Source organism: Phoenix dactylifera, chromosome 1, assembly GCF_009389715.1.
Source record: "Phoenix dactylifera cultivar Barhee BC4 chromosome 1, palm_55x_up_171113_PBpolish2nd_filt_p, whole genome shotgun sequence".
In the NCBI taxonomy this organism is placed as follows: domain Eukaryota; kingdom Viridiplantae; phylum Streptophyta; class Magnoliopsida; order Arecales; family Arecaceae; genus Phoenix; species Phoenix dactylifera.
This window is the reverse complement of record NC_052392.1, coordinates 12,086,455-12,096,617: the sequence shown is the minus strand read 5'-3', so window position 1 is coordinate 12,096,617 and position 10,163 is coordinate 12,086,455. Positions and strand designations below refer to the sequence as shown.

Here is a 10,163-nt window from a genome sequence, read left to right as displayed (position 1 = left end):
TGGATATACTGTTGGATCAAGGGTTTAATCAGAAATCTGTTATTGGAATCAATTAAATGTTAACTCGGGCTCAAGCTTCAAGCTTGAATCTAGTTATAATTGAAATTTTAATCGAGCTTGATTCAAGTTTGAATTAATTTTAGCTCAATTTGGATTATCAAGTTGATCAACATTTTTGGCTTCAAAATTAAGCTCGAAGCAATGATACACAAATCAAGCTTGATTGTACCGGAGCTCAACTGGGCTGGCTTCAATTACACATCTATTAGAGACCAAATTAAGATTTGATTCACTAATAACTGAGTTACTCTTGAATCAAAATCTAACCTGATTACTACATACTCTCATTCAAAATGGTCAAACCCATTATAGATTGACAGGTGCATCAAAATATTACGATCCAAAAACTAGCGGTAACAGGAACTGGTGAGTTAATTATATGGAAGCCCGATGGACCATAGCTCCGAATTGGGTATCAGCAGCCCGATGGACTATGGTGAGGGATGGCAGGCCTTTCAGGCCAAGCATATTTTTCATGAAACTAATGGAACTGCGGATTGGATGGTTGCTTATGCAGCCAGTCATTCCAGTAGCGCCTTGTGGGTTGGTGATGGGGAGTTGCCCCTAGTATTCCGAGGTATTTTATTTTTTGATTTTATTAGCAAAAATCGAAGGACAATGAATTCTACCTCCCTAGAACTTGGGTGGGAAAAAAAAACGGAGGACACTCCAATCACTTGATTACATTAACTTTTTTATTTGTCTCCGCGTGGTGATGGGGTATCGGGTGTAGAAGCTCTCCATCACTTCTCCCTGGGAAAGAAATGCATGGTTTGGGTGTTCAAGCTGTTCCAACAATAACTGTTCCCAATTGAACGGCAGAGGGGACAAATAAGGGGACAAATAAGGACACTTGGATCCATGCAGAGACAAAAAAAAAAAAAAAAAAAGCAGAGGGAGAGAGATCCATGAAAGGATCGATGAGTTGCTCTAGAAGGGAGTGGTGGCAGGATGTTTTGCCTTGCGAGGGGCTAGAATGCGCTTGGGCACTTAGTTCATGTTGTAAGCGTGGCTTAGTCCATTGCCGGCTCAACCTACGCAACACAGTTACACTGCATTTTTTTAGTAGGAAGGCATGTAAGCTGTGAGCTATATAAAAAAAGGTAATTTTTTTCCGAATATCTCTAACCCCAAACCTTGATAGATTTGGATTGTATGTTTCCCATGAAAGAATAATTGATCTTCTTTCGTTATATCAACCATTGGATCTGTGATAACGGGCCCATATTGGACTGAAGTCGGCAAGCCCAAGCGACTTCGGCCTAACAATACATCATGAGAATGATTTTATTTAGATCTTAATTAAATTAGTTTTTGAGGATCGAAGAATTTTATTATCATTGCTTTGAGATTATTATGATTTGATCTGTAGCCTTACATACTTGTATGGTCTGTTCTGCAGGTATGCAGCGTCTGTTACGCTCTGAGTTCCGATATGTTGTGCTTCAGGTTCAAGGTGTGATAGGATCACACTTTGCACAGCTCTCGAAGTGCTATGAACTATTTCATTCATCTACTCACATGGATACTAAAGCGACCATTGCATGATCTAATAGTGGTTTATCGTGAAAGAAGGTGGATCGGTCTTTCGTGTGGAAGATACAACCCTTGTCCAGCCCTGATGAAGATGGGAATCAGCTTCAGATCACTCGGTCTAACAATATATTATGAGAATAATTTTATTTAGCTATTGATTAAATTAGTTTTTGAGGATCGAAGAATTTTATTATCATTGCTTTGAGATTATTATGATTTGATCTATAGTCTTACATACTTGTATGGTCTATTCTGCTGGTATGCAGTGTATGTTACGCTCTGAGTTCAGATCTGTTGTGCTCCAGGTTCCGGGTGTGATAGGATCACATTTTGCACAGCTTTCGAAGTGCTATGAACTATTTCATTCATCTACTCACATGGATACTAAAGCGACCATTGCATGACCTAATAGTGGTTTCTCGTGAAAGAAGGTGGATCAGTCGTTCGTGTGGAAGATACAACCCTTGTCCAGCCCTGATGAAGATGGGAAACAGCTTCAGATCACTCGGTCCAAGAACTCGATAAACTGGCACTTCCACTCTATGTCGTAAATCAAGGAATTTTTTTTTTAACTTATCGGGCTTGTAAAAACTGGCTGTACTCAGCCCATGTTCAATCTGGGTCGTATTTTTAAGCCCGACTGAAGAGCAGTGACGTCAACCCATCAAAAACACGGGCTCAAGCCCGTCTTCGGGGAACGCTGCCGTTGACCAGTGTTGACGGTTTCGTTACACGGCGGAAGAACGCATAACCGCAGGGTCATGTTGCTACCGCCACGTGTCTCAGCGGACCAAAGTCACCACAAACGCTCCCAGCTCGATCCCGCGCCAAGCAACGCATTTTTGGAGCGGCATGACGCATCCGGACGTGGTCGTGGTATTTCCAGAACTTCGGTCGTCCATTGGTCCACCGCGTCAGTTGCCAGAAAGAAAAAAGGGTCAGAAATTCGAATTGGGGATTTGAATCGCCAAACAGCAGTAAATATAGAGAAAGACCAGGGGCGGTAGCGTGAGGAAACTGGGGTAAAACCGCAGCCCACTTCGCCTTCCCTTCCTTCCGCCGACCCGCCAACGACCGACTCCTCTCTCTTCCGCCGATGATGGAGGATTCCGAGGTACCCACTTCATAAAAGATATCAAAAAAAAAAAAAAAAAAAACCCCGACGCCATTTCTCTCACCTGCTCTCGTTCTTCTTCATCTCGTTTCTTTAATTTTTTTTAAATTTTTTTTTGGTTTGTAGGATCAGAAAATGACAGCGCTGAAGAGGGCGTACGCGGACATGATCTTGAACATGGCGAAGGAATCGGCAGCTCGTATTCTTGAATCGGAGCGCAGGGCCATCCGGTTGCAGCACAGCCTGTCCCTCGCCAAGGAGGAGGCTCTCGCGACGCTTCTCCGTCTCAAGAGCATCATGGACTTAAAGGTGGTTGCCACTGCTACATTTATTCCACATGCGTGGCTACGCAGGGTCTTGTTTTATTTTTAGGTCGCGATCTCTTGATATCGATTCTTATGCATCTGTTTGGTCAAAAGAGTTACTTGTGATGTTCTTTTCCTGGGTTCGTGTCTGTTTGGATTATTTAAATTTTGATTCTTTCTTTTCGACTGGGATGCAAGCTATGATTATCTCAGAAGACGTCATGGCACTTGACTTTAGGAAGAATAATCCTTGTGGTTGGTGTGCGGCACCGTTATTGCTGGCTAAAATCCCTACTCTCTCTTTCCCACCACTCCTCTATATCTCTTATTGGATGTGGGATTCGCAAAGTAGTGATATCAAAACGGGATTTTTTTTTAAGAATCCATTCCCTTCAAAGTAATCTTTGCCTAACCTTGATGTTTCGTCAAATCTGCCACTGCTATAGCTGAAGTACTCGGCTTGTTTTGCTCGAAGAAACTTTTGCCATGTCTGCTTTCTAGTTTCTTCCTGCTACTTCCAGTTATTATTATTGCCATTAAAATTACGTTGCAAACTGCAATGCATACACTCTCTTCTCGAGCTATGAACTGATGCTTAGTTCCCCACCTTAAGTTATGGGCAAAATCCCTTTCTCTGTCTTGGTTTTATGGATCTTGTCATGCCACACTTCCTCTTTGGGGCTATATCACTCTGTTCCCTCCTTCCTTATGATTTATGCATAAGTTATGTTAGGTCTGTTTCCTTTTCATCCCACGTCTAGTTCCATCCAACTATTGATAAGACCAGGATCACTGCTGGATTAACTGTGTTAACGCTTAAGGAATAAGGTTTTCAGCATTGCTGATGATGATTGCCATCAGAAAACAGATCATTTTCATATATACCTTGGAGTAGCTTGTATCTTCTTCTGTTGATGATTAAGTCCAGTTTTGACAAAGTAATACAGTTTTTATATTAGAAAATTTCTGCATTCTAAAAGAAGAAGGTTATATTTTTTGATGTGGGAGAACTACGAAAATCATTAAACACCATAGGATTAATATTTTTGGTATGTTGAAAGAGAAGCTCTGAACGCGGTAGATATGCTTGCTGGAAGAAAATTTCAAGATCTTTTAAACATGCAAATCATGAATTCGTGATTCAATTAGCTGATCCTTCTTCCCCACAGACTGGATGCATGCTTCAATGCACAGGTTGCTCAATTCCGTGCACGTGAAGTAGGTTGATCTTATCCATCCAAACACTGTTACAATTTACAAAGGTTCAAGTTCACTTTCATAGATCAAATTGAAGATGAAACTGACCACATATAGCCCTTCACTACCAAATATCTCATAATAGTCGCGGGTTGAGTATTCCTGTTACCAACTATTGTTGTTATGTGCACGCCTGTATACATGTATATGTATTTGCAACTTTGATATCTAAATCTAATTCATTTATATGCATGCGCATGAATACATACATATGTTTGCATCTGCATGTATACTGCAAATAAAACGGTGAACAGATATAAAAGATAATCAAAGAGTAAATTTAAGTGTCTGTAGGTCTCTTCCACATCTATCGGCGACATTGTAAATTTCAATTATAAAATAAATGCTGGTAGAGTCCTCTACATTTTGGTATAGATGTGTTTCTAGATGTGTAAAAGATGAACAATTTCGTGGTTTCTAAATCTATATGTCTCACCACACATCATGTTATTCCATCTCTATTTGCACATACAATGCATTTTCTCAACTTGAGGGAAGCTTTATTGCCTACAGATAAGTGTAAGTTCTCATGATTAGTGATTTGTTACAGAGATCATTATGGATTGATTGGCTGAAGAACCCATTTGAATCATACTGGAATGGCTTGAATTTTATTGCTTCTCCCTATGGTGCATATTGCTTGGCCATCTTTTGGTAATTTTAACTATACAAAATTTTTGGTGATCATGTCATACAAGCATGTGAGTGATTAAAGAAATTACAATTAAAACATGTTGATATTTCATGAATTGGCTGTGAGTAATTTGTGCACTCTGATAAATGGCTAAATATATCAGTTGTTCATAAATCACAGTCATTACCACAACTATCAAGCCTTGTCCTGACCATTTAGGATCAGCTTTATAAATCCTCATTTTTCTAGAATTCCTATCTAGTTTTAGTAAATATTTCACTTGTTACCAGATGATAATTCAGCCAAAATTCATTACTAATTGAAGAATATTTTGGTAACTCAGAGAATACTGTGACTATGATTTTATCTTAACTAGTTTTTGTTCTTATGCCCAATTTTTGAATAGTTTTTATTGTTATGCTGTTGTTCTCCACCTCAATTAATCTCAATCTGCTTGGAATTTCTTTTCTTTTTTTAAAATTAAGAAGACTGATTGCCACTGACAAGGTACACTGGCTTTCCAGATAAAAGAAACAGAAAGGGCAAACTTAGGTCAGGTAAGAAAGATTCAGGAGCTTGAAGGTCAGTTCAATGAAGCAAAGGATACAATAGCTTATCTTAGATCCGAATTGAAAATAGTGAAAACTGAGTTGGAAAATAAGAAGAACACCCAAGCTAAGCTTTTGGATGAACAAAGCAAAGATCGTGATGGCACCTATGAAGACAGCTGCCAAGAATGCAAATCTAATTCTCATTCACTGCTGTGTTCTAAGAGTGGATCTACGAATGTTCCAACATCTGACACTAACTGTACTGCTTTGAGTCAGAGAACTGTAGTTGGTCACTATTGCTGCTGCACTGAAAATGCAAAAAAAGCTGAAATATTAAAAGATCTAACTGCATTAAATAAGTCTGCTGACAGAAATGATTTAGCATCCTTCATACTGAGTAGCAAAGAACCAGATCTTTTTAGAAATGGATGCACCCAAAGGATCCGTGCATTTGAACAGAATCTGTTGACTGGGAGAGAGCAGCCTGGGCAAAGTGTTGACCACTTGTCAATCTTAAAGAATGAAACAACTGTGTGCGAGAATGGAAATGCCGAAAGGCCCAAAACTGGAGATCTTGCCGTGGCAGCCAAAACAGTAAATCAGGCGGGGAATCCCTTTGTGTCTAAAGAAGTGACCCAGCAAGCTAGCAGGCTTTCTTCAATGAAACGAAGAACTAGACAGAAATTAGTGGCGAAGTGTGCAAGCCGTGGTACTTATCATGAAAAGGCAGATTGCGAACCATATGATGTTGATTATTTGAGGACTCTTTCTTCGATAAAACAAAGAGCAAGAGGTAAGCTCGTTAAGAAGTCTACCAGCTGCGGTACTTCTCATGGAAAGTCAGGTCATGGATCATCTGATATCAATTGTTCTAAGATTGTTGTGGAAAATAACTTGACTAAATCTTATAAAACTTTGCATAGGGCACTCAGTGAGGCACCTCAGAAAACTCAGAGTTCTTGTATGGCTTATCTATCCACTGGAAATAGTAAAACTTCAAAAGATAGAGAGATTAACTTGAGCAGATTATTAAATAATGAGAAGCCAGAGCTTTTGAATGGCAATAGTATAATAATGACCAGGAGAACTGTGACAAAACATAATTGGCATTCCGTGAACCAAATTTGTAAGAACCTGCAGTCTAGAAGTGGACATCCTGGTCAAGAAAATAATGTCAGGGAGCCTCCTTTGTTGAGAACAACTAACACTATTGATGATGATACTAATGACTCCTTGCCGACAGATTGTTCGAAGTTAACAACAACAGACCATAGAGTAGCAGTGGATTTGGATGTTTCTATGCATGAGAAAAAAATGATCCATGGAACAGGTGATGCTCTATTGGAGAATCCTGATTTGAAGTGTGAAAAGACTTGCAGGTCAAGTGGACCTGCTGAAGCTGGAAGTGATAGAATTCTCAAGACATTTCAGAGGAAGCGGAAGAGGGAATCTCCAGTTAGCAAGAATGAAACTGTTTCCGTAGAGAAAAAGATTGCATCAAAGAGGATCGGTGATAAACAAAAAGCCTCGCTGGAGCCTCAGAGACCTAGTTTAGTAGTGGAGTCATCCAGAGACAATAGGAGAGTGGCACAGGTTGCTCGTCAGGTTAGTGATTATCCCCTTCTTTTTTACTGAAACTACTAAGACATGGATTGCTGAGTGAATTCTTTAGCTTTCGCACATCCATGGAAATGGACATACCTCACTTTTTATTACAACCCTTTACAAATCAGTGATACTCAAAATCATACACATCAAACATATAAATACAACTAAATATAGAAAGCAACCAAGACAAGAAATAAGTAAAAGAAACAGTAGAAGATGGATTGCTGAAATATTGATTTTATATGAGATGAGTGATAGTAATAACTTTGCTTTTAACTATACAGGCTCCTTTCTTTCTGGCCAAGGTTGGGCGGCCAATCTGAAGTGGTTTTAATCCAACCTCCTTTTCCTCCTCTTCCTCTTTCCTTTTTAACTATAATACAAAGGGAATGCAGCCACTTGTGTTCCAATGCCGGCATTGAGAATGGACCAAAGTCTTATGTGCATCCAACCTCTTTTTTAATTTTCAAAACCATCAATTTAAGGTTACATAATTATGTTATAAAAGAACTCCAGAACTACCATATGAACATTATCCTGATAAAATATCCTGAACTTGACCTATTCATAGTATTATACTTTCTTAACAGCTTTTGTAACCAAAAAAAAAGTTACATATTTTCCAAATGCTGCGGATAATTGACAAATTAGATCTTCAATGGGATCCTTTTGTAACTCAAATGCCTAACTAAAATTTTCTTGAATGAACTATATATGGACTACAATCAAAAGACAGGCTCGGGACTGGGATTGCCTCAAAGACTAACGTTCCTAGGGATATTTAGGGACCTGGATGGCTAGACTCCAATACGTTTCATTAAAGGTCTCTTCTGGTAAATACTTACGGTTGCTTGCATTAGTTCTAGCTGGAGAAAACTAGTCCTCAAGTTATTCTTTTGTCAATCTTTGTGAATTCTACAACTTGCAATAAACATCTTTGGGCACAAGTTTTGGTGCTTTAGTGGAACTAAAGTGTTGAACTTTCCAACTTCTTTAATTGAGGATCTTGGTTGAAAGTTATCAGAGAGAGTTATGGATATTGATTTCTATAGCAGCCTTGCTTGAGTCCTGACAATGTCTCCCGTGCTTGATTTTCATGTATATTTTATGGGTACTTCTCTACCAAACTTGTCACAGAGAGTATCACTCCATTGAGGTGGGTCTTGATTGTATCAGTCAAGATTAACATGTGCACTCTCAGCGCCTGGATCTATAAAATCCTTTTGCTATTCATTCCAAAAGATTGTGAAGTTGATCAATCTCAGTGCTTACTGTTCGGTTGCTCCATCTCTCTGATCGGTGGGGAAAATGATGTTGTTTCGTCTTGTCGGATTGCTTAAATCTGCAACCATATGAATTGGAATCACTCAGAGATCCACATGCATCTCTAGAATTCTCTTGCTTTCAATGAATATAGGCTGGCAAACTTTGGTGATTCTAGATTGACAGTCACAGAAGGATTTATGTTGATTTATAAAACTTCCTCTATTATAGCTATGAATTGGAATGAAATGGAGTTTGATATAGAAAGAATCAAACACCACAAAAATACAGATGAAATGATTGTGAGTTTCCTTAAGCTGAAGATGTAAGTAATATATTATTTTTATTGTAACAATAGGATTAATAAATTTAGTTCTCTGCCATTGAAAGGGGCTAAAAAGTCTAGTCACCAATGGAATTATTTAGAATTGTGCTGGAAAAATGGAATTCTTCTATTAAGAAGAATATTAGATTAAGGACTCTAATCTAGAAAGGAAAATGACCTGGACAGAAACTTACTGAAAGTCACAGTCCTCACGAATAAGGCACTCAGCTGGAAACCAACCCTGTTCTTCTGCTTGAAAGCTGCTTTAGGACTCAGCTGCATAACATATGAAATACGGTCATATGTTTTCCCTGTGAAAACTATATGTGCCCACTTTTTGATATCTTTTCTCCTATTTCAGCTCATAGCCTTGTCCAGAAAAAGATGGTGAAGAGTTGCTTCCTGACCAATCCAAGGAACATGTGGGAGGACCTTTGGAGGAAGGCATATAGAGTGTCTGTTTCAGATGTCGAGGACTGTGACTTGATTGATGCTGGTACTATGGTTTCTACTGATGCTGCCCGGTATTGAGTAAAGCGGGCATGCATATTTGTACCACTACTGCAGGAGACTTCAAGGGAACATTTGAAAGACTGACTGCAGAAGAATCACAAGATATGACTATTGTTTTAGCTATTTATAATAGTTGATGCACTATATTATGTTTTATTTGTTTCTTTTTCCCCAAGAATAATCATTGAGAGTCAATTTACTGCCGTCATCCCATTTTACAATTTCTTTTGATCTGTAACTTTTACATTAAAAATCAACACTCATATTGGTTTAATTCATGTATTAGCTTGCAGAAGTCCTATATATGCATCTATACCTTTTTGGAATGGTGGGCAGATGCTTTAATTGCATGTCTGTAGTAGTTTACGAAACTTGACTGCACTCTTGCAATTTAATATTATTGTATTGTATTCTGTTTAACATTTACAGCCAAAATTGAGAGGACGATGTGCTGGTTCTTTCCACTCCCAATCTTTTGTTTCTTTTCTTGGGCCAGTTGGAGGAAACCTATCTGTTCAACCTGCTTAGATAATGGGTCAGCGAAACCACTCTTTTCTCTTGGTGTATGCTTGCTTAGGACTTCACCAGCTTGATGAAACTATTTTGAATGGCCTGCGCTTTAGTTTTCCACCCACAAGGTGAATTCATGTTATAATGCTAAATTTGTTTGACATTGAAGTTGCACAAAATTATGTCAGTCGATCCATTCATCAATCTGTATAGTGCTTTAGCAATCTTTATTTTCTATATATGTATAAACGCTTTGTTTATGTAGATTCTCCATTTACAATATGGTTGTTGGTATTAGTGTGCTAAGCTATCATTGAAGTTCACTGTTTAAAATATAATGGATAAGCTTGTGCAGGGTTCTCTATTCGATGTTGATATTGATAATGCTGATATTAATATTCTCAATCATCATTAAAATTAATTATTTAATGTAATAGAAAATTGGCTATTGAAGACTAAAATTTATTATAATTTGTTAGATTATTAA

The 10,163-nt window shown here is 38.4% G+C and overlaps 1 protein-coding gene across 1 annotated transcript; it reads left to right on the top strand.

Moving 5' to 3' along the window:
* Window positions 1-2,611: 2,611 nt before the first annotated feature.
* LOC103700046 lies at window positions 2,612-9,598 on the top strand. The gene is made up of 4 exons (XM_039126687.1): window positions 2,612-2,710; window positions 2,837-3,019; window positions 5,431-7,062; window positions 9,015-9,598. The coding sequence occupies exons 1-4, from the start codon at window positions 2,693-2,695 to the stop codon at window positions 9,042-9,044; spliced, it is 1,863 nt and encodes a 620-aa protein (XP_038982615.1). The 5' UTR covers window positions 2,612-2,692; the 3' UTR covers window positions 9,045-9,598.
* Window positions 9,599-10,163: the final 565 nt, after the last annotated feature.

What these genes read in the sequence shown, in the direction of transcription:
- LOC103700046 (XM_039126687.1), top strand. An exon ending in AGAGCATCATGGACTTAAAG is followed by an intron (nt 3,020 to 5,430) that starts GTGGTTGCCACT and finishes CTGGCTTTCCAG; the next exon opens with ATAAAAGAAACAGAAAGGGC. An exon ending in TGGCACAGGTTGCTCGTCAG is followed by an intron (nt 7,063 to 9,014) that starts GTTAGTGATTAT and finishes CTCCTATTTCAG; the next exon opens with CTCATAGCCTTGTCCAGAAA.